Source organism: Pristiophorus japonicus, chromosome 14 (genome assembly GCF_044704955.1).
Source record: "Pristiophorus japonicus isolate sPriJap1 chromosome 14, sPriJap1.hap1, whole genome shotgun sequence".
In the NCBI taxonomy this organism is placed as follows: domain Eukaryota; kingdom Metazoa; phylum Chordata; class Chondrichthyes; family Pristiophoridae; genus Pristiophorus; species Pristiophorus japonicus.
This window is the reverse complement of record NC_091990.1, coordinates 29,250,647-29,274,997: the sequence shown is the minus strand read 5'-3', so window position 1 is coordinate 29,274,997 and position 24,351 is coordinate 29,250,647. Positions and strand designations below refer to the sequence as shown.

The 24,351-nt window shown below is 42.6% G+C and overlaps 1 protein-coding gene across 2 annotated transcripts in view; it reads right to left on the bottom strand.

Annotated features, from left to right (window-relative positions):
- Window positions 1-1,941: 1,941 nt before the first annotated feature.
- Window positions 1,942-24,351, bottom strand: part of yars1 (tyrosyl-tRNA synthetase 1) — a 45,382-nt gene continuing 22,972 nt past the window's right edge. For both annotated transcript variants that reach the window (XM_070899078.1, XM_070899079.1), the window contains exons 10-14: window positions 24,126-24,264; window positions 15,733-15,824; window positions 8,841-9,034; window positions 4,702-4,843; window positions 1,942-2,814 (exon numbers count right to left, since the gene is read on the bottom strand). In XM_070899078.1, coding sequence (XP_070755179.1) covers window positions 2,704-2,814; window positions 4,702-4,843; window positions 8,841-9,034; window positions 15,733-15,824; window positions 24,126-24,264 — 678 coding nt within the window. In that variant the 3' untranslated portion in view covers window positions 1,942-2,703. The remainder of the gene's footprint in view (window positions 2,815-4,701; window positions 4,844-8,840; window positions 9,035-15,732; window positions 15,825-24,125; window positions 24,265-24,351) is intronic.

The following is a 24,351-nucleotide window of genomic DNA, read 5'->3' as shown; positions in this document are numbered from 1 at the left end:
GCTTTGGGATTCTCTGATTTAATAAATAACCAACCAACCTGATCATTCCTGGAGTTAAACCCACGACCTTGCTCACTGCAATAAATACATCGACCCGGTGGGTGATAACGGTAAAGGGACAGCGTTCACTGTTATTACTCCTTTGAAACTGACCGCAACGTCAGAATGTAGCGGGTGTGCACCTAAACTGGGACAGCCTAGAGTTGCGATCAGTCATTCACTGCTCCGACATTGGCTATACTGTGGAGGCACCCCCGTCCCACTCCAGAGCCGGATGAAAACATGGGCTTTTCCGCAGAAATATCATTGTTGAATACCCCATTAAAAGTTAGGCCCTGTTGGATTAGGTGTAACTGGAATTTTAAGTGTATTGACTGCTAAATAAATGCAATGGCCCTGAAAAACATGTGGTGTTTCAAATTTCTCCATGATGATAAATATTTACATTGTTTTGCTCTCTAACATTTAAAAAAAGTCAGAACAACAGGTTGTTCCCATCCTGGTTCCCTGTCTGAGAATTCTGCATTGTGATTGGCTGCTTAGAAAGCAAGAGATTCCCCATTATATTGCATTCAAATCACTTGCACGTCGAAAAAGGCAAACTTCTCGCCACAGATCGAGAGATCTTTGTGGGTAGCTTTCTTCGGGACCAGCTTCGACACTGACCACTAATTCCAGGCCATTGTTCTTTAATAATTGCTTCAAGCATATAGGAAATGTTTGCAAGTTACACAGTGACATTATATCCTTATTCCATTGTTTGGACATTAGGAGAAAGGTTGGCTCCATCATAAGCCAAGTGCTAACAATGGTCTGGAAGTAACCACTCTGCCCTACAAAGCTTCGAAATGCTGACAGAGCTTCTTGGTGGTCAGTCTGATGGGATTGTGGTGACAGTATTAAGTGCCACAGTGCCCGATATACGGTCCAATCAATCTAACCCTAGAAAGGATGCTTTCTGGCAAATCTTACCCAAGAAACAATTTACAGGGCAATGGGGAAAGAGCAGGGGAGTGAGACTAATTGGACAGCTCTTTCAAAGAGCCGACACAGGCACGATGGGCCGAATGGCCCCCTCCTGTGCTGTATGATTCTAAGTTATAGCCGAACTAGGAGTTGTTGGAGGTTAATAACAATCTAAACTAGTGGTGAAATACTTTTACCATCGAAAACTTATTTACATGATTTACATGACTTCTGTGATTAGTTTTCTTTGACGCTAGAAAACCAATTACCATTTCATCATTTAAAACATGGAAATCAAGTGGCTCTATGTTCTAATCTTTCAATTTTTTCATAGTATGTGATTGTCTTTTATCTCTGTTTCCTGAGTTTCTTAACACATGGTTTAAGGAAATAAGTTGCTCTCTGCCATTCTATTATTTTTGAATTTTCAAGAATTGGCATTCATACATTTATTTGATGTTGTCATCGTACATTCTGATTAGAGTGCCTCTGGCAGAAGGGCAATGATACCTCCAGTTTCTTGGCCGATGCTGGAGTAAAGTGGATTTAGAAGTGGAGGCCATTTGGATTTTCTTAGTCTCTAACTAATTCTCTATTTTTAAAGCATAATTTCAGTTGGTTAAACTTTTTAGTGTTATTTTAAATCATCTGTAAAATGCAACATAGTTGTTTAAAATGAGTATGTTTAGACCATCTAAACTACACAACACATATGATATAACTTACAATCATATCAACTTTAACATAATAAAATGTCCCAAGTCATTCACACGGGGAGGAGTAAGGGTAAACTAACACAAGGCAGAAACTAGGAGGCGGTGGCTTGAGAAATCTCTGCTCCATTGGCCCAAATAATGACATTTACCACTTATGTACATGTTAGAGGGCTGGCATTTCCTCGGCCAGAAAACACAACCTAACCACCATGTTGCAAACTTAAACACCAATCTCAGAGTCTATGGACAGACAATTAAATCTAGTTTTAGATTGTTTTATTGCATGTTAAAATTATATGGGACAGAATATTTCATCAGTTGCAGTAATGACAGATTAAAATCACTGAAGTACAATTCTGAGGTTGAGCATGTATAATTTTTCATTATCTTTTTGAATTAAACCATTTTGCACATGTACATGTTGATAATAGACTGTGCACACTCGGCTTCAGTTAGGGTGCACTATTAAGCCAGCAAAGAAACTGGAAAAGTTGATCATGTTCTTGTTTATTCTGATGGAAGTTTGGGGAAAATGTGTTTTTTTTAAAAGCTTGGCCTTTACAAACGGTAGCACTATTTTTCAGCGGGGTTACTGGATAGTGCTGTAACACAAACTACAGCTTTGTGATCAGATAGTGACTCTTCAATATCCAGTCACTCAAGAGTGGTTTATATCACGATCAAATTTCACATCTACAGTGCAAGACAGATGCCAAGGAAGCTATTACAGCTAAAATGCACACAATTATCCCAGCAATCTTATGCCACAGTAGAAATAAAAGCATAACATATTGATAATCGGTATACTTCACTGAGAATACCATTATTCACTTTTCCAAGATTAAGAACAGTTACTCAGTTTCTTGATGATCATTGTTTTATGCCATCACCGAAAGCAGAAGATGACGGGGCTTGAGTTTAACACAGAGTGTAATGCCATCTCTACTGTACAGGGCATGGAGCTGAAGGCAAAGAAAAACAATCTCTGTATTTGCATGTAGAGCTGTATAGTCCTCATTCACTAACTTATATTTCCTCCTTTCAATGATTTACATGTAATAACGCCAAGTTTGGTCATAAAATTCTTCTGCTGCCACTGGGCAGTGCAGTCGTCGGAGATCTTGAAATTAACCTGGAAATAAAGTAAGTGTTAATCTTAGCAAATTATTTTTGTACGCCATTTAATACAAGTATTGAAATGCATGAATGACTGAAGCAGAGACTATTGTTTATTTTATGGGAAAATTGAATATTTGAAGCAGAGGAAGAAACGGGGCGACGGAGAGAGAATGGGGCAGTGGGATTGGTTTTGGATTGCTCTAACAGAGCCAACAAATAGGATAGGCCACAGAGTCTCCTTCTGTGCTGTAAACATCTATGTTAGCAATGTCCTATTTCAAGTTGTCTCTGGATGGATTGCGTTATTGTCACTGGTCAATTCTGCACCTGAAGTATACTAGTTAATTCTTCAGGTGATGTATCTGACTGTAATCTTTCAAAGCTTTTTCCCTTTACAGTGCCCGGCAGTAGTCTAAAAATTTTATGGAAGGAACTAATTAGTAGTGATGCAGGAGTAGTGGCAAAGCTATGTTAGAAAACAGTCCTGACATTGTCCGTTCACCGTTAAAACTTTAACATAATTATGCCCGAACAGATCAAAAGATTACCTCTCTTTGAGCACAAAAAAAATCTAGGCTGACACTCCCAGTGCAGCGCTGAGGGAGTGCTGCACTGTTGGAGGTGCCGTCTTTCGAATGAAACGTTAAACCGAGGCCCTGTCTGCTCTCTCAAATGGACGTAAAAGATCCCATGACATTATTTTGAAGAGCAGGGGAGTTATCCCTGGTGTCCTGGCCAATACTTATCCCTCAATCAACATAACAAAAAACAGATTATCTGGTCATTATCTTTTTGCTGTTTGTGAGAGCTTGCTGTGCGCAAATTGGCTACACTTTTTTTTTTAAAAAAGTACTTCACTGGCTGTAAAGCGCTTTGAGATGGTCAGTGTTCGTGGAAGACACTATATAAGTGTAAATCTTTCTTTTTTCATTTAAGTGAAAAGAATATGGATGGTTTTGATTTAGGTCCCAGTAGAAAATAAATGGAAGCGCAGATCTGTCCTTAACTATGGATGTACCGGTAGAGCGTCTGAAATCCGGAAACCTCGGGACTGAGACCGTTCCAGATTTAATCCGGTAATTCCGGATTTCGGAACGTCTTTCTGACATCCCGAATCTGGAAACGCCTGGGCCGAGGGGGTGGGGTCTGTGGCGGCGGAGGGGGGGGGGGGGGGGGGGGTTGGTGGCCGGGAAAACCTGCCAAAAAGGTAAATTAGAGTTTTCATTTTTTAATTCTTTTTCAGCGATTTAGTAGGTAAGGGTTTTGTGAACATTTTGTGAATTTTTATTTTTGTTTTTTGAATTTTTTTTTTTTTTGAGTGGGGTTTTCCCCTTCTCCCTCGGCCCAACTCACGGCAGAGTGATTAGCGGTATTTTTGGTGAAAAAATACTGCTATCGCCACTTAAAAAAATGTCCAGATTCCGGATTCCAGACACTCGACCTGTACCAGAACAGTTAAAATTGCACTGCTGAGGAAGGGCCACTGTGATCTGTATCAAATCTGATCAGTGAAAGATTGATACAGCCACTCAGGGCAAAAATGGGAAAAAGTCACCACCTTGAGCATAAAATAAGCCTGCCCGATGAATTTATTCCGTGGTAGCACTTTTCCAATCACTAGAAGCCCTCAAACTGCTGACTGCACTTTGTTCCAGCCAATTCCATGTACCTTGGTATTTGCGTTGCCACTTTCAATTTTTGTTGCGCTTATTTACAAACACGTTTGGTCCCCATCTTGTGGATGATCACCTCAGAAATGTATTTCTCAAGTTCTCAAATCCCAAAAGCAAGTTTATTATTCACAGCTGCAAAGGGATATCATGTGCAAACAATTTTCTGCAAGAGTATGTTTTTACTCTCTTCAATAAATCCTTCAGTAGTTGCCGGTTATAAATATTACCTGTAATTTTTCAAACACTTTCTTCTTTGGTTTCAGTTCATCATCTGCTGTGCCATTTTCAAATCCCTCGACAAACACGCGCTCTCCTGGGGCAGAACCTTCGGGAGGAATTAATGGCTCCACTTTACGCTTCTCTCCTTCTCTGTAATTACAAGACGTAACTTAACTCATTCACTTAAAGATCTTTCGGCAACTATGTTTGAAGCATTTACTTACGACATTATCCTAAAACTAGTTTTAGACATTATTTTAGCACCTTGTCAAGGTTAAAGTTTGTTGGGAGAGTGCCATCTTCATTAATTCCTACTGTGCAACTTTGTCACACAACTGCTACATTTGGAATTAGATCACACTGTTACCAATGATTATCATGAAATATTTATTTTACAAAGTGAGAAACTGCAGATTTCAAATAAACACCATAAAACTAAGAGTTTGATTAACGTACATTGCCTATAGTATAGGCATAGATAAAGACAATAAAGCTACAGATACAGTGCCTTGAGCATCCCCTCACCCTCTCCTGTAGATGCTGATTCTTGGAGTACAGTCTGCTGGCACTAGTGCAACTCTGGTACCTCAACTACATGAATATTCTACAGCTAAGAGCCTGGATAGTGAGCATCAGCAGGCTAGTTGATCATGGGGATCAACACAGCCGAATCCCATCTGAACCTCCGATAGTGATGCATGCATTTCTCACTGTGGTTAATGGACAGCATTGAGCAGTGGAGCCCTGACTAATCTAGTCCCTCTCCACTGCCAAGGACACTGAGACCAGTTTTAGCACCACAATAAATAGCAATTGTTCAAGCAGCTAGTTGAAGTTTTAGGAGTAGATTTTCCTCTGTTATGTGTCTGTGGGAACACTCAATTTCTAGGTGCAAATCAGAAGGAAAAAAGGGTGGAGACCCATGACGTCGGGGATCCAGTGCCTTTACACTTCCCAGGGATATCTTGGGTTTCCCGAGGGGTGAAGGGAGTGGAGTGCTAGCAGCTGCAAGTATGCAACTTGTACTGTGCGGGGGGGAGGGGGGGTCTAATTGCAACTTTCAACTCATTTTTCCTCTTGGGACACTGGTTGGGCACTCATTTGGAGGGGCATCTAGAAGAAACAGGCAGTAAGGGGCGGGTCTGAATTTGAGGTATGTCAGACCAATTTAAATGACCGGAACCCACAGATACAACAGATTCAGGTTAGGTAGGACACACTTTGGGAGCAGTCCACCTGACCTGCGCCCATGCTTGGGGCGGGGGAAGGATAGAGAAGCCCGAAATGCTGGGGCCTTAATCTTTTTGTGCCTAATCCATATTAACATTGTGGGGCTGTTGGTAGAGTGTGATCTCTGCCTGTATTCTGTATTCAGCAGCTAGGGATGAGTGAAGGAAGGCAGCCAAATGCAAAACGGAAGTATCGAGTACTTCTGGCATGGTGTGCATTGTCTATGAGCTTCTATTAATCCTCTGGTGACTCAGTGGGTAAATGCACTGAGGGATACACACTCACAATCTTCTGGGTTTGAACCCTGCTCTGGGCTGCCTGTAGCAATAGTGGGGGGCACTACAATTAGCTGCAGTTCCTGCTCCTCTGGCTACCCAGCAAGTTCTGCTCAAAGTGTATATAAGAACGTAAGAAATAGGAGCAGGAGTAGGCCATTTGGCCCCTCGAACCCGCTCTGCCATTCAATAAGATCATGGCTGATCAGATCATGGGCTCAGCTCCACTTCCCTGCCCGCTCCCCATAACCCTCGACTCCCTTATCGCTCAAAAATCTGTCTATCTCCGCTTTGAATATATTCAATGGCCCAGCCTCCACAGCTCTCTGGGGCAGAGAATTCCACAGATTTACAACCCTCTGAGAGAAGAAATTCCTCCTCATCTCAGTTTTAAATGGGTGGCCCCTTATTCTGAAACTATGTCCTAGTTCTAGATTCCCCCACGAGTGGAAATCTCCTCTCTGCACCCACCTGGCTGAGTCCCGTCATTATCTTATATGTTTCAATAAGATCACCTCTCATTCTTCTGAACTCCAATGAGTATAGGCCCAACCTACTCAACCTTTCTTCACATGCAAACACCAGGACATGGACGGGCCAGGCTGGGATCAGATGCTACCCATTTACTGTCTAGGATCATAAATGAAGAATGGTCGTTTGGTGAGCTACAGCGGAGCTACTATGCATTTGTACCCCCAGCATGAGATTTAGTACTGTTCCTTTCACTTCTGAGGAAAAAGTGAGAGACAGCAACAAGAACTGAGTTCCAGCTCAAAGCTGGAACGAGAGTGAGATAGTCGGGCAGTTTATTTCCAAGAAGCAGTTTTGTTTTAACATCTCTTGGATATACAACATAGGAACGTAGAGAACCAGAAGAGGCCATTGGAGTCCATCTGGCTGGGTGTTCTACATTTACAGGCTAGTAAAGCTGAAGATATTTCTACCAATAAATACACTGCTAAGATGCTTCCAAAAAAATGAACACAAATGCAGGCTGTAGGAAACATGACCATGCATTCTCAGAAACTGCTTGAATTTGCAGGTCTATACATTACATCAAAGCTACAACACGATGAAATATGCTTCAGCTTCAAAGTACAACATACTCCAAAATCAATTTTCAGCTGAAATTCCTTGGCTAAAATTCACTTTAAGACGCACATTACTCAAGACAGAAATGGAACTTGCAAAAACGACAAAGGCTGCAGAATGTTTTGTTAAATTTAAAGACCTTTTAATTGTTAACTTGGCCAGAAGGTTCCAGAAATAAATGGAAAAATAAGAAATGTGAACACAACTAAATTAGCCAAATAAGATTTGGATTTATATCCCCAGCACATCGCAGATGAAAACTTGAGACCTAGCATCGAGAGAAGCACTAATCAAATGCCTATTTCAGGATTTTTATACTCAGTGAAGTCACTCAGTCAGTAAGGAGATTAAAGCCACATTCCCTAACTTGAAATCATCAATAGTTATGCCAAAAAGTATAGATAATTTGAAAGTAGGAAAGATATTTTGATCTCTTTTGTATTTTCTTTCTATTCAGATGGACTTGGCAAATGCCCGGCAGGTAAACGCACCTGAGTGAGAGGCTACACCCACTGCCTGAATGCCCATTCACTGACTCTTCTTCACCTAGGGATGAATTTGGTACAATAGATTGATCTTCATGCAGGCTCGCTTTATGTCAGAGATAATGAAAGGCCTGATATTCTTAATCATGGGAGCTGGTGATCTCAGTAACCCAACAGGCTAGAGGCCAATTTAGGAAGCTACAAGGGGGAGGAATTTTATCAAAAATGTATACTACAGTGGGGTAAGCCATAGTTTGACAGACTCTAGGGGGCCAAAACTGCCCCTTTTTATAGCCCTGTTAATGCCGTCAGGGGCGTTAATGGGGCGCAATGGATTTATTGCCCGGGCGAGGGGCGTGATAGCACCTCCATGGAAATTGCCTCGGAGATTTGGGGTGAATGCGCCAGTAGCGCCCCGGGCTGGTGCACGCTCGGCAATGACATCATCGCCGAGCGCGCTGACCCCTTACCATCCTGCGCCGTCTCCTTTGTGCCTTACAGGGGAAATTGCCCCGTGGGCCGCGAGAGTGGTGTGAGCCAATGTCGCGGGGAGCAAAGCTGGCGGATATCCGCCACCCGGGCGCCCCTTAAAGTGGAGGCCTTTTATTTGCTCAGCTGACTCGCGAGGGCCGACAATGGCGGCCTTCGCATCAACCGGACCGCCATCATGCAGTTCCGGGCTACTGGCCCGGTTGATTGTGTCCCTGGTAGCCTAGTGACCGGCCACTAAAGGGCCTGCAGAATGCGCAGCGGCCCTCCCCTTTAAATGAAGGGATGGGGCGTTGTAGCGTGTGAGCACTATGCGGATGCTCTGTGTAGCGCTGGGCTCCTGAGTGCAGCACTGGACTCGGCACATCACTCCCGCCCCGGGTGCCCCCTTCCAAGGAAGAGGAGTGCTGGAGGTAGCGCTCCGCTTCCTTTGAGGGGCGCACGTGCCTAATTTGGCGTCGGGGCGGGACATCCAGCCGGGCAATACCAGTCCCTGCCCTGCAAGTTTACCGCCCCCAATCGAGGAGGGGAAATTTCGTTCTCTAGGGCTCTTAATTACTAGATATTCCTACTCACGTGGATGCGCAAAGCAACATGGCTTGAGATTCGATTCCTCGCATCTTCTGTGGCTTCAGATTACATAACATTACGACATCACGATCCTGGAGCTCCTCAACAGAAATGTACTGCACCAACCCACTGACAACTGTTCGTGGCTGTGCTTCTCCGAGGTCCACTTTCTCCACATACAGACTGTCTGCATCAGGATGCTGTGGCAATCAAAAAGAAAAAACAATTCAATTCATAACAATTATACACACTTTTTTCCCCACTGTATATTCAAGGTAAACAGTGATTACAAGCTAAGGTTTCAAAAGCTTGAAGATTGTTGCAGAAAAGACAGCATCAGGTAGGATGCTCCCGGGAAAGACTCCGTTAAAGTAGGAGAGTCTTAATTTTAACCCACTTGGGATGGAGAGAGCAGAAAGCGTTCATAGGATGGTGGATTTCAAGTGTGCAAGGAACAAGAGAGGAAAAGCATAATAGTTGACCATAACAGTATTGATAATATAGAGAAAGACAAAGAAAGACTTCAATATGAGGTTGGAAACTACATGCAAGAGATGGATTGCCTATCAGAATAAAATCTTTTCTTGTATTTGTCTATGGGTATGAGAGATGGTCGAAAAGTCTCCTCAGATCGTGGGCAGTAGGCCAAGTCTGGATGGATATTGGCTTTATATAGAATTAAAAGTTGTTGAAAGGAGAAAATGTTTGGCTTAAAAAGACACGGATCAATCAAGGACAGTCAGCACGGATTTGTTAAGGGAAGGTCGTGTCTGAATAACTTGATTGAATTTTTTGAGGAGGTAACAAGGAGGGTTGATGAAGGTAGTGCGTTTGATGTAGTGTATATAGATTTTAGCAAGAATTTTGATAAGGTCCCACATGGCAGACTGGTCACAAAAGTAAAAGCCCATGGGATCCAGGGCAAAGTGACAAGTTGGATCCAAAATTGGCTCAGGCAGGAAGCAAAGGGTAATGGTTGATGGGTGTTTTTGTGACTGGAAGGATGTTTCCAGTGGGGTTCCACAGGGCTCAGTACTAGGTCCCTTGCTTTTTGTGGTATACATCAATGATCTAGACTTGAATATAGGGGGTATGATTAAGAAGTTTGCAGATGATACTAAAATCTGCTGTGTGGTTGATAATGAAGAAAGCTGCGGACCGCAGGAAGATATCAATCAACTGGTCGGGTGTGGACAGAACAGAGGCAAATGGAAGTTAATCCAGAGAAGTGTGAGGTAATGCATTTGGGGAGGACTAACAAGGAAAGATAGGATTAAATGGTAGGACAGTGAAGTGTAGAGGAACAAAGGGACCTTGGAGTGCATGTCCACAGATCCCTGAAAGTAGCAGGCCAGGTAGATAAGGTGGTTAAGAAGGCATACGGAATGCTTGCCTTTATTAGCCGAGGCATAGAATACAAGAGCGAGCAGGGGGGGGGGGGGGGGGGTGGTTATGCTTGAACTGTATAAAACACTGGTGAGGCCCCGGCTGGAGCACTGCATGCAGTTCTGGTCACCAATTACAGGAAGGACGTGATTGCACTGGACAGGGTACAGAGGAGATTTACGAGGATGTTGCTGGGAGTGGAGAATCTTAACTATGAGGACAGATTAGATAGGCTAGATTTGTTTTCATTGGAACAGAGGAGGCTGAGGGAAGACCTCAATGAGGTGTATAAAATTATGAGGGGCCGAGATATTGTGGATAGAAAGGGCATGTTTCCCTTAGCAGAGGGGTCAACAATCAGGGGGTATAAATTTAAAGTAATTGGTAGAAGCTTTAGAGGGGATTTGAGGGGAAATTTCTTCACGCAGAGGGTTGTGGGGGTCTGGAATCACTGCCTGAAAGGGTGGTAGAGGCAGAAACCCTCACCATATTTAAAAACTACTTGGATGTGCACTTGAAATGCCGTAACCTGCAGGGTTATGGACCTAGAGCTGGAAAGTGGGATTAGGCCCGAAATGGCCTCTTTCTGTGCTGTAAACTTCTATGATTAAAAGAGGAAAACAAAACTTCTTGGAGGCATCTTTAGGGAAGAATTGAGGGACTTTCACTGGAGGACAGAAATGATAGTGATTCCCATAATGTTGAGGTGTAAAACAGTAAAGAAATTGTAGCTATTGTTTAGTTAGACCTGAGAGAGAGACATCGAAGTTGCCTTTAAAAAAAATTGAAAGATATGAGATTTTTATTGCCCCATTGAAGGGCACGGAGATCAAGATGAGGGACATCAGCAAAAGAATAGTGGCTGGATAAGTGAAGGTCATTTGCATGAAGAACGAGCTGATTAGGGAAGAGGACAGAGCTCGAGGAAACTCTCGAGTTAACAGAAAATAAGCCCAATGACTAATCTCTGACTACTGCGTCAATATAGCAATTTGAGGGGAAGCTAAATAGCCATGAACATAGTTTTGGAGGGAGGCCATACGATGGCAACATGTTTAGAATTGCACAGTGCTAGACTGTGTCAAGTACTTTGGAGGCGCCGAGGCAGCGACTGATGATTCATCAACGATTTAAAGAGTAGAATTTCAGAGGTGCACTAGAGGCAAAAGGATCAATGGGACAGCCATGCTGAGAATCACACTGGCAATCATGGTTTAAGTCAAAACTGTTGTTATGACAGACAATTTTAAAATATCACAGTAGCTGCCATAACTTTAGAAAATACCAATATAAGAGCAATAGGGAATTAGAAGGGTTCTTAGTGATAAGGTGATAGAAGAAAATCTTCAAGAAGAAAGGTCCGCTGGGAGTAGAGTAAATAGACAGCATAGATCAAGAGTAAATTCAGAGGCACTTAGGTTAAATATAATGAGAAGGAATACTATCACAGCAACAGGTCTTTTGGAGACCAGTGTGTAAAATCAACCACATCCAGGGGAAGGGGGAATAAAGCTTGATATTGGTCATAATAGTAGAATAGAATGGTGCAATGGAAATTCTTCACAAAGGTCATCGAAATTTGAGTTGGAAGAGAAAAAATGAGCTAAACAAATGGCCCTTCTCTGTGTCATTTGAGCAGAAAAGGACAGGAATTAAATAGTACCAGAATTTAAGACATCGCATTGTCAATGACAGTTGGAGGGATAAAACAACAACTGGCACTAATTTTCAATAAATTTGCATTTCGGTGCTCTGATATTGCATTTACAGCAGTTGTGAACAGACAGAAAGCTGGCTTACAATACCAGGTGCAATCGTCAGTTTTTAACAAGAAACAGAGAGACAGGCAAGATTGAACCAAGAGATCTGTAGTACCAGATCTGAAGAAGAGTAAAGTGTGATACCTTCCAAGGAGGCAAGAATATTTGTTACTTCACCAGCATAGATGCAAGTATCAGAAGAGTGAAAGCAGCAAATGGACCCGGGAAATGTAGCAAAGAGTTCGCAAAGACTCTTCCAGTTGACTGACTTCTTGTGCCAAATAAGATAAGATTGGTTTGCAGAGTGCAATTTGTCACAGCGCACCGTGACAGAAATCAGAAGAGCTCAGCGGTGAAGAGGTAGATAGAGTGTAAGAGTTAGGATTAAAGAGGAAGGAAAGATCTGGGAAATTATCTGAATTACTAGGATTATCAGGGAAGGTGACATGACTGGTTGTTCAAAATCATTCAGGACCTGGCCTGTTGGCCTGATCGAAGAGGGCAGAGCCATTACTGGTGGTGAACATTAAAACCACCAAGAATGGTGATTTCAACTGAGAGGAAGTTAAAATTGATAACTTGATTTTGCTTCTCAAAAAAAAAACTGTCGTTATAAAGGTTCAGAGAGTGATACGGACGGCATTGATTTAGTGAGATGTGAGAGAATTTTTTTAGTCACTGGAGATCGGAGTCATTTGGGTATATGTGTGGCACTCCAAGAATAAAAATTATATAGAATGAGGATTTCAATAAAGGATGTAAAGATCATTTTTAGTTAATTAGTTAGCTGGCGATGCTTTAATAATCATGTTCCCACACAACTAGATGACTGCTGGGTGTGAACTCCAGGATTGTCGCTCCTCTTTCTTCAATTGAAAAACTAAGAAATATTGCCTCAGAGTCATACAATGAGGAAGGAGGCCAGTTGGTTCATTGGGCCTGTGCTGGCTCTTTCGTAGAGCCAACATCCATGTTATTTAAAAGGAAGAGCGCATAAAGTGGGGGGGAGAAATCAGGAATTGGACTGTACCATCAAGCAGATGTAGGCACAATATAAAGCTTCACGATAGGACCAGCAGTGGAGCAACATTGAAAAAGGTTGCCACCAATCAATTGGACGAATCAACATCCTTTAGTGAGAGGGGCGCTATGGTTCTCAACGGACACTGAGGTTTTCTTTATCCTCACTCGAAGAATGGAATGTTCTGCTTTGGTGAGATATTCCATTCATGTGGCCCAAACAAGAGACAAAACTCACTGCAAACATAGGCTGTAGATTTTACAGAATGTTAACCTCAAACAATCTGTTTATGAAACAAGCGCCATCGGGATCTGTTTAATGCAAACCATTAATATTTAATGAAGACAAAACTAAAAACAGTCGCTACTAAATGCGTGGTATAAATGAAATATAGCTGACAGCAGTAGCATGCAGAATTATTCCTGGTTTGGGAGAAAATATTGATCCTCATTTTACAGTGGGCTTCTCAATTGGTTTGACAAGAAACCAGGCTTTCCTGAGAATCAAGTCACTTTGGTTTATACTATGATCGAAAACCTTTAGGTCTGTCCTCTTAAAAGCCACATTTGCTGCTGTCAAGTACCAATTTTGCCACAATAGTGCATACTATTAAAATAGGCTTGCAAAAAATCAACACGACAGAAACTTTCCCACTAAAAGCTGTACCTTCCTCTGTCTAGCATCCCCCAGTATCAGCAAATGTGACAAGAATTAGTGTACATTTCATTTTGGAACTGACAGTCTTTTCAATGCAATGTGACAATTTGCAGCGTTGTCAAATCTATATCAAACTCAACCCACTGATTGTGGCAAAATAATCTTTTATAAGAAAGTTTTCCTGAAGAAACGCAACTCATAGCGCATACTGTTATATTTAGGTCACAAATATTAATACTGCATTTAATGCAATGAAAATTCTACTTCAGGAAAAAGTTGGTCATGTTTTGGACTACTCATTGGAGTATTATATCTGGATCAGTTGTTGCACAAAATGGAACCAAATTGAAGGGACTTGGCACACTGGAATTATATGCCTAGATTCAATAAACATTTATAGAAATTAATTCTGTAAAGTTTCTATTGTTGCAGTTAAGTTAAAAATGTATGCCTTGGTCCATTTGCCAAAAAACAATTTGAGAGTTTACTCAACTGTAGCTGACACTGCTCCACTGCAAAACACTTGTTTTGGTTTAAAACCACACAAAGACCATAACATATTTGTGATGTGATAACTTCTCAACTAGCAGCACCATGCTTACAGAAGTACGCTGATAAAAGCATACAGCAAATAAGCTTTATCTTGGTATTCACTTTCGGATTAATACATGATTATAACAAAAATCACTTGCTGGTTAACCACCATTACTAGTTACCCATCTGGAGGAGCTTATCTTTTCCAGCAAAATCTTCCCAATGTGACAAACCCTTTTGTAATCGCAGACTCCAATAATACTACATCAAAATGAAATTGCAGCTGCCATTGCGTTGACCAGAGTTCCTTTTGTTGTTTTAAGTACAGGGTGAATTTTAGTGTCACAGAATGTAACACCTTTCTTCTTTTAACACCCAGCATCACCATCGAGTATTCTCAGGTAAGGTATACCAAGACCTAATGCAGAAAAGAGCTCCCTTTACTCCGTTCCAACAAGGTGTCTCAACTACAATTTCAATTTGTTCACCCAATAGTCAACTTAAATGCCAATTTGTGTGAACTCCAGGGACTTGAGCACGTAAATCTAGGCTGACACTCCAGTGCAGTGCTGAGGGAGCGCTGCAATGTCAGAGGTGCCATCTGCCCTCTCAGGTGGACGTAAAAGATCCCATGGCACTATTTTGAAGAAGAGCAGGGGAGTTATTCCCGGTATCCTGGCCAATATTTATCTCTCAATTAACATAACAAAAACAGTTTATCTGGTCTTTATCACACTGTTGTTTGTGGGAGCTTGCTGTGTGCAAATTGGCTGCCGCATTTCCCACATTACAACAGTGACTACACTCCAACAAAAGTACTTAATTGGCTGTAAAGCGCTTGGAGATGTCCGGTGGTCGTGAAAGGCACTATATAAATGCAAGTCTTCCTTCCTTCCAAATTATGAGTAGTTTAGATCTGTGGATCCCTCAATTTGAGAAAATTGGGTTGAAATTGCCCATACAATTTTCAATTGAACCCATGTCTCAGAACTTATGGCAACCCCAGTTACAAATTTAAATGCAATATTTTAATTTACTTAAATATTACTAATTTCTTTCATTCTACATGTTTTACTAAATACTAATTTTGTTCGTCAGCAATGTAAAAAAAAATACAATGCAATTTCTTGCTCTAAAAACCCTTCAGATTGAAGGGATAATACAAGAGCAACAGAAAGAGAAAGTGCTGCTGGATCTGGACAGAATCGATGTTGAAGAGTTGCACCAGCTGCAGATTTTATGCATGTGTGCTTATCAAGATGAAACATGACAGGGCTTGAGAATTAATATTTTTCATTTTTGGACACTTGAAATATCAAAAAATCTCATGTCAGGCATAACAAGGACCAAGTGCAATGCCTACCCCATATATATTTATATCTCTTGGTTTATTCCCACCTTTATTTGATAGAAATGATGGTCTCTGGGAACAAGTAGCAAACAATTACCAAGTACTGTGCCACAACCCTATTAGAAAAGGATGGAGAATAAGCACACTTTACTTACTCGTGACTGATTCACACCTATGCTTCTAACTTACCCTCTCCACACTGATAATTCTTCCAACTCTAATATCAAGCCGTGAAGGTACAATTTCATCATTCTCAGCAGTTGGTTCCTTGGAAGCTCCCTCTGCAAATTGAATCGGAGAAAAAAAAAACATATTTTTGCAATGGCACATTAGGAATTTAAATGTTATTCTTTGAAAGAATAATTTCACTGGCAGAAAATCTTTTGTAAATATGTACATTGAACAAGCAAAGGCAGCTTAAGAGAACAAATTATTCATCGACAGGGAAGATAGGTATTCCACAGCTTTAACTTGTAGGAATGCTCAAATACATCCATTACACTCCAGGCATCACATTAATTGGAAAGAGACATATTAGTGAGAGACATAATGGGGGTGAAATTGGTCTTCAGTGATAGGACTAAATGAGCACTATGAATCAGCAGCCCCTTTTACACCCCGCCCAATTTGCTCTTCCATTGATTTTACCCCCGTCTTTGCTTCATCTCATCATGGCTCCTATTGGCTAATATTACTTGTGCAATTTTACCATCTCCTGTTTTCCACTGAAGCACTTTTACACGTCACACTTTTTTTTTAATGTTTGCGTTTTCCCCCTTTTCCTTTGGTCTGCTCCATTTTGAATGCTGTTCATCGAGATTATCCTCCAGTTTTGACAAAGGGTCCACACCCGAAACGTTAACTCCTCTGTTCTCTCCACAAATGTTGAGTGTTTTGAGCACTTTCTGTACTTGTTTTAAAAGTAGGTTTTATACAGAGGCAGTAATACAATGAGTTTAAAAGCCGGCAAAGAATGACAAAAAATAATTAAGAAAGGGAAGATAGACTATGAAAGTAAACTAGCACAAAATATAAAAACAGATAGCAAGAGTTTCTATAGGTATATAAAAAGGAAAAAAAGAGTAGCAAAAGTAAATGTTGGTCCCTTGGAGCACGAGACCGGGGAACTAGTAATGGGGAATCTGGCGATGACAGAAACTTTGAACAAATATTTTGTATCAGTCTTTGCGGTAGAGGAAACTAATAATATTCCAACAGTGGATAGTCAAGGGGCTATGTGGGGGTGGGGACGGGGGACGGAACTTAACACAATCACAATCACTAAGGAGGTGGTACTCAGTAAGATAATGGGACTAAAGCCAAATAAATCCCCTGGACTGGACCTGATGTCTTGCATCCTAGGGTCTTAAGAGAAGTAGCGGCAGAGATTGTGGATGCATTGGTTGTAATTTACCAAAATCCCTGGATTCTGGGGAGGTCCCAGCAGATTGGAAAACTGCAAATGTAACGCCCCTATTTAAAAAAGGAGGCAGACAAAAAGCAGGAAACGATAAGACCAGTTAACCTAACATCTGTGGTTCGGAAAATTTTTGCAGTCCATTATTAAAGATGCAGTAGCAAGACATTTGGAAGAGCAAAATTCGGTCAGGCAGAGTCAGCATGGATTTATGAAGGGGAAGTCATGTTTGACACATTTGCTGGAGTTCTTTGAGGATGCAACGAACAGGGTGAATAAAGGGGAGCTAGTGGATGTGGTGTATTTGGACTTCCAGAAGGCATTTGACAAGGTGCCACATAAAAGGTTACTGCACAAAATAAAAGTTCACGGGGTTGGGGGTAATATATCAGCATAGTTAGAGGATTGGCTAACTAACAGAAAACAGTGAGTCGGGATAAATGGTTCATTCTCGGGTTGGCAATCAGTAACTAGTGGGGTGCCGCAGGGGTCAGTACTGGGACCCCAACTATTTACAATCCATATTAACAACTTGGAAGAAGGGACTGAGTGTTACGTAGCCAAGTTTGCTGATGATACAAAGATGGGAGGAAAAGCAATGTGTGAGGAGGACACAAAAAAAATCTGCAAAAGAATTGACAGGCTGAGTGGGCAAAAATTTGGCACATGGAGTATAATGTTGGAAAGTGTGAGGTCATGCACTTTGGCAGAAAAAAATCTAAGAGCAAGTTATTATTTAAATGGAGAAAGATTGCAAAGTGCTGCAATAGAGTGGGACTTGGGGGTACTTGTACATGAAACACAAAAGGATAGTATGCAAGTACAGCAAGTGATCAGGAAAGCCAATGGTATCTTGGCCTTTATTGCAAAGGGGATGGAGTATAAAAGCAGGGAAGTCTTGCTACAGCTGTACAGGGTATTGGTGAGGCCACACCTGGAATACTGCGTGCAGTTTTGGTTTCCATATTTACGAAAGGATATACTTGCTTTGGAGGCAGTTCAGAGAAGATTCACTAGGTTGATTCCGGAGATGAGGGTGTTGACTTATGAGGAAAGGTTGAGTAGGTTGGGCCTCTACTCATTGGAATTCAGAAGAATGAGAGGTGATCTTAGCGAAACGTATAAGATTATGAGAGGGCTTGACAAGGTGGATGCAGAGAGGATGTTTCCACTAATAGGGGAGACTAGAACTAGAGGGCATGATCTTAGAATAAGGGGCCGCCCATTTAAAACTGAGATGAGGAAAAATTTCTTCTCAGAGGGTTGTAAATCTGTGGAATTCACTGCCTCAGAGAGCTGTGGAAGCTGGGATATTGAATAAATTTAAAAGAGAAATAGACAGTTTCTTAAACGATAAGGGGATATGGGGTTATGGGGAACGGGCGGGGAAGTGGAGCTGAGTCCATGATCAGATCAGCCATGATCGTACTGAATGGCGGAGCAGGCTCGAGGGGCTGTATGGCCTACTCCTATTTCTTATGTTCTTATGAGTTGGTAATGAATTGTATAGGCCACAGCTGGAGTAGGCGTGCAGTTTTGGGCAACCTATTATGAAAGGGTTTCGAATCACGGAAATGATGCAAGAAAGATTTAGTAGGAAGACACCAGGACAATAGGATATAGTTATGAAAGGCTTGAAACACTCATCATAGGCAGTGCGTTGTATCGAGGATGACTTGCTTCCACGCCAAAAAGGGATAAGTTCACAGGCGTTCCATAGAAACATAGAAAATAGGTGCAGGAGTAGGCAATTCGGCACTTCGAGCCGGCACCACCATTCAATAAGATCATGGCTGATCATTCCTTCAGTACCCCTTTCCTGCTTTCTCTCCAAACCCCTTGATCCCTTTAGCCGTAAGGGTCATATCTAACTCCCTCTTAAATATATCCAATGAACAGGCATCAACAACTCTCTGCGGCAGGGAATTCCACAGGTTAACAACTCTGAGTGAAGAAGTTTCTCCTCATCTCAGTCCTAAATGGCCTACCCGTTATCCTAAGACCACGTCCCCTGGTTCTGGACTTCCCCAACATCGGGAACATTCTTCCCGCATCTAACCCGTCCCATCCCATCAGAATCTTATGTTTCTATGAGATCCCCTCTCATCCTTCTAAACTCCAATGTATAAAGGCCCAGTTGATCCAGTCTCTCCTCATGTCAGTCCAGCCTTCCCGGGAATCAGTCTGGTGAACCTTCACTGCACTCCCTCAATAGCAAAAACGTCCGTCCTCAGATTAGGAGACCAAAACTGAACACAATATTCCAGGTGAAGCCTCACCAAGGCCCTGTATAACTGCAGTAAGACCTCCCTGCTCCTATACTCAAATCCCCTAGCTTTGAAGGCCAACATACCATTTGCCTTCTTCACCGCCTGCTGTACCTGTATGCCAACTTTCAATGACTGATGAACCATGACACCCAGGTCTCATTGCACCTCCCCTTTTCCTAATCTGCCGTCATTCAGATAATATTCTGTCTTCGCGTTTTTGCCCCCAAAGTGAATAACACCACATTTATCCACATTATACTGCATCTGCCATGCATTTGCCCACTCACCTAACAAGTCCAAGTCACCCTGCAGCCTCTTAGCGTCCCCCTCACAGCTCACACCACCACCCAGTTTAGTGTCATCTGCAAACTTGGAGATATTACACTCAATTCCTTCATCTAAAATCACTGATGTACATTGTAAAGAGCTGGGGTCCCAGCACTGAGCCCTGCGGCACTCCACTAGTCACTGCCTGCCATTCTGAAAAGGACCCGGTTATCCCGATTCTCTGCTTCCTGTCTGCCAACCAGTTCTCTATCCACGTCAGTATATTACCCCCAATACCATGTGCTTTGATTTTGCACACCAATCTCTTGTGTGGGACCTTGTCAAAAGCCTTTGAAAGTCCAAATACACCACATCCACTGGTTCTCCCTTGTCCTCTCTAGTAGTTACATCCTCAAAAAATTCCAGAAGATTTGTCAAGCATGATTTCCCCTTCATAAATCCATGCTGACTTGGACCGATTCTGTCACTGCTTTCCAAATGCGCTGCTATTTCATCCTTAATAATTGATTCCAACATTTTCCCCACTACTGATGTCAGGCTTTCTCTCTCCCCCTCTTTTTAAAAAATGATGTTACATTAGCTACCCTCCAGTCCATAGGAACTGATCCAGAGTCAATAGACTGTTGGAAAATGATCACCAATGCATCTACTTCCTTAAGTACTCTGGGATGCAGACTATCAGGCCCCGGGTATTTATCGGCCTTCAATTCCATCAATTTCCCGCCTAATAAGGATATCCTTCAGTTCATCCTTCTCACTGGACCCTCGGTCCCCTAGTACTTCCGGAAGGTTATTTGTGTCTTCCTTTGTGAAGACAGTACCAAAGTATTTGTTCAATTGTTCTGCCATTTCTTTGTTTGCCATCATAAATTCACCTGAATCCGACTGCAAGGGACCTATGTTTGTCTTCACTAATCTTTTTCTCTTCACATATCTATAGAAGCTTTTGCTGTCAGTTTTTATGTTCCCAGCAAGCTTCTTCTCGTACTCTATTTTCCCCCTCTTAATTAAACCTTTTGTCCTCTCTGCTGAATTCTAAATTTCTCCCAGTCCTCAGATTTGCTGCTCTTTCGGGCCAATTTGTATGCCTCTTCCTTGGATTTAGCACTATCCTTAATTTCCCTTGTTAGCCATGGTTGAGCCACCTTCCCAGTTTTATTTTTACTCCAGACAGGGATGTACAATTGCTGAAGTTCATCCATGTGATCTTTAAATGTTTGCCATTGCCTATCCACCATCAACCCTTTAAGTATCATTTGCCAGTCTATTCTAGCCAAATCATGCCTCAAACCATCGAAATTACCTTTCCTTAAGTTCAGGATCCTAGTTTCTGAATTAACTGTGTCACTCTCCATCTTAATAAAGAATTCTACCATGTTATGGTCACTCTTCCCCAAGGGGCCTCGCACAAGAATGCTAATTGGTCCTTTCTCATTACACATCAGCCAGTCTAGGATGGCCAGCTACCTAGTTGGTTTCTCAACATACTGGTCTAGAAAACCATCCCTAATACATTCCAGGAAATCCTCCTCCACCGCATTGCTACCAGTTTAGTTAGTCCAATCAATATGTAAATTAAAGTCACCCATGATAACTGCTGTACCTTTATTGCATGCATCCCTAATTTCTTGTTTGATGCTGTCCCCTCACTACTACTGTTTGGTGGTCTGTACACAACTCCCACTTGCATTTTCTGCCCTTTGGTATTCCGTAGCTCCACCCAAACCGAAGGCAAAAAAGAAGTAGAAAGAAATCGAAAGGTGACGTCACTGCCAAGGGGGTAAGTGATTGGATGGTGATTGGTAAAGAAATGAAAAAGAAAAACTACTTATGAGTAAGTAATCTTTTAGCATTGTTGTTGCCAAATGAAGTTTATCTAAGGGTTCAGTCATGGCAGCAGAGCTCGGACACGAGTTATGCTCCTCCTGTACTATGTAGTCGTCCGGTCTCCCTGACGACTACTTGTGCGGGAAGTGCATCCGCCTGCAGCTCATGACGGACCGCATTGCGGCACTGGAGCTGCGGGTGGATTCACTCTGGAGCATCCACGATGCTGAGAATGACGTGAAGAGTTGCTCTTCCCGCAGGTAAAGGGTACACAGCCAGATAGGGAATGGGTGACCAACAGGAAGAGCAGTGCAAGGAAGGTCCTTTCTGTCTATCCTTCCTAAATGTTGAATACCCCTAGCTGTTGAGTTCCCAGCCTTGGTCACCCTGGAGCCATGTTTCCATGATGCCATGTTTCCGTGATGCCAATTACATCATACCCATTAACTGCTATCTGCGCAGTTAATTCGTCCACCTTATTCCGAATACTCCTCGCATTGAGGCACAGAGCCTTCAGGCTTGTCTTTCTAACACACTTTGCCCCTTTAAAATTTTGCTGTAATGTGGCCCTTTTTGCTTTAGGTTTCTCTGCCCTCCACTTTTACTTTTCTCCTTTCTATCTTTTGCTTCTGCCCCCATTCTACTTCCCTGTCTTCCTGCATAGGTTCCCATCCCCCTGCCATATTAGTTTAACTCCTCCCCAACAGCAATAGCAAACACTCCCCCGAGGACATTGGTTCCGGTCCTGCCCCGGTGCAGACCATCCGGTTTGTACTAGTCCCACATTCCCTAGAACTGATTCCAATGTCCCAGGAATTTGAATCCCTCCCTTCTGCACCACTCCTCAAGCCACGTATTCATCTGAGCTATCCTGCGATTCCTACTCTGACTAGCATGTGCACTGGTAGCAATCCTGAGATTACTACTTTTGAGGTCCTACTTTTTAAATTTAGCTCCTAGCTCCCTAAATTCGTCTTGTAGGACCTCATTCCGTTTTTTACCTATATCATTAGTACCTATATGCACCACGACATCTGGCTGTTCACCCTCCCTTTTCAGAATGCCCTGCATCTGCTACGAGACATCCTTGACCCTTGCACCAGGGAGGCAACATACCATCCTGGTGTCTCGGTTGCAGCCGCAGAAACGTCTATCTATTCCCCTTACAATTGAATCCCCTATCACTATAGCTCTCCCACTTTTTCCTGCCCTCCTGTGCAGCAGAGCTTCCTATGGTGCCCTCCCATGATGAGTCATCCCCCCCCCCCCCCCCCAAACAGTACCCAAAGCGGTGTATCTGTTTTGCAGGGGGATGACCGCAGGGGACCCCTGCACTACCTTCCTTGCACTGCTCTTCCTGTTGGTCACCCATTCCCTATCTGGCTGTTTACCTGCGGGAAGAGCAACTCTTCATGTCATTCTCAGCATCGTGGATGCTCCAGAGTGAATCCACCCGCAGCTCCAGTGCCGCAATGCGGTCCGTCATGAGCTGCAGGCGGATGCACTTCCCGCACAAGTAGTCGTCAGGGAGACCGGACGACTACATAGTACAGGAGGAGCATAACTCGTGTCCGAGCTCTGCTGCCATGACTGAACCCTTAGATAAACTTCATTTGGCAACAACAATGCTAAAAGATTACTTACTCATAAGTAGTTTTTCTTTTTCATTTCTTTACCAATCACCATCCAATCACTTACCCCCTTGGCAGTGACGTCACCTTTCGATTTCTTTCTTCTACTTTTTTGCCTTCTCACCCTGCTACAGTTGCACTGGCTAGCCTCCCGACGACGCTCGAACTTCCGAGCCTCTCCGACCTTGGGCCTCTTGTAGGCCTCCGCCGATCTCCCCGCTCCGTCTCCTGACGATGCTCGAACGTTCAATGAAGGATCTAATTGAAAAACTAGAACTGTATCGACTAGAGCAGAAACGGTAAGGGGGAGCTCTAATGGAAGTCTTCAAAATTATGAAAGAATTCAGGCACGTAAGTAATGACATTTTCTTTCCATTTGTTAATAAATATTAGACAGGGGCATCAATTTAGGATATTAGAAGCAAAAAGGTGGTTCGAAGAATCTTTTTTACATATAGAATAGAGTATAGAATACTGATGGGTACGGGAAAAGGCAAGGCCAGATGTAGCTACTTTGTGGAGCTGCCAGTGGCACAGGCACAGTGGCCTCCAAAACTCTGCTGCCCATATCCTAACTCGCACGAAGTCCTGTTCACCCATCATACCTGTGCTCGTTGACCTACATTGGCTCCCAGTCCAGCAACACCTCCAATTTTAAATTTTTATCCTTGTGTTCAAAACCCTCCATGGCCTTACGCCTCCCTATGTCTGCAACCTCCTCTAGTCTAAAAACTCTGCACTCCTCCAATTCTGGCCTCCTGTGCAACCCCAATTTCCCTCGCCACCACATTAGAATCACACCTTCGATTGTCTAGGCCCCAACTCTGGAATTTCCTCCCTAAACCACTCTTGTCTCTTTACCTCTCCCCTTTAAGATGCTTTTTAAAACTTACCCAAGCTTTTGGTCACCCGCCCTCGTATTTCCTTATGTGGCTCAGTGTCAAATTTTGGCTGATCACGCTCCTCTGAAGCACCTTGGGATATCTCACTGCGTTAAAGGCACTATATAAATGCAAGTTATTGTTGTTCTGTGCTCGAGTGCCAATGTTTTTTTTTAAATCAAAGTAACTTCCAGCTCTACTGTACTCTAGTTCCTTTCACTGGGGAAGACAAAAAGTTAACTCCCTATCTTAAATAGAAATTACTCACTTTGTTGTTTTGTAGGCACAGGATAAGCTGCTCTGGTTAATTTCTGCATCTCTGGCGTTTGAAACTTCTTCCTGATTGGTTCCAGCAGTTTATTCAAGGCATTTTCCACAGAATTCTTCAGATCCCCAGGATGAACAGACTGGGGAGAAAATGGTAATGCTCAGTAATATGCATTTTCATGTAAATAATAATTCATCTGCTCAGGACTTCCATTACAAGTACAACA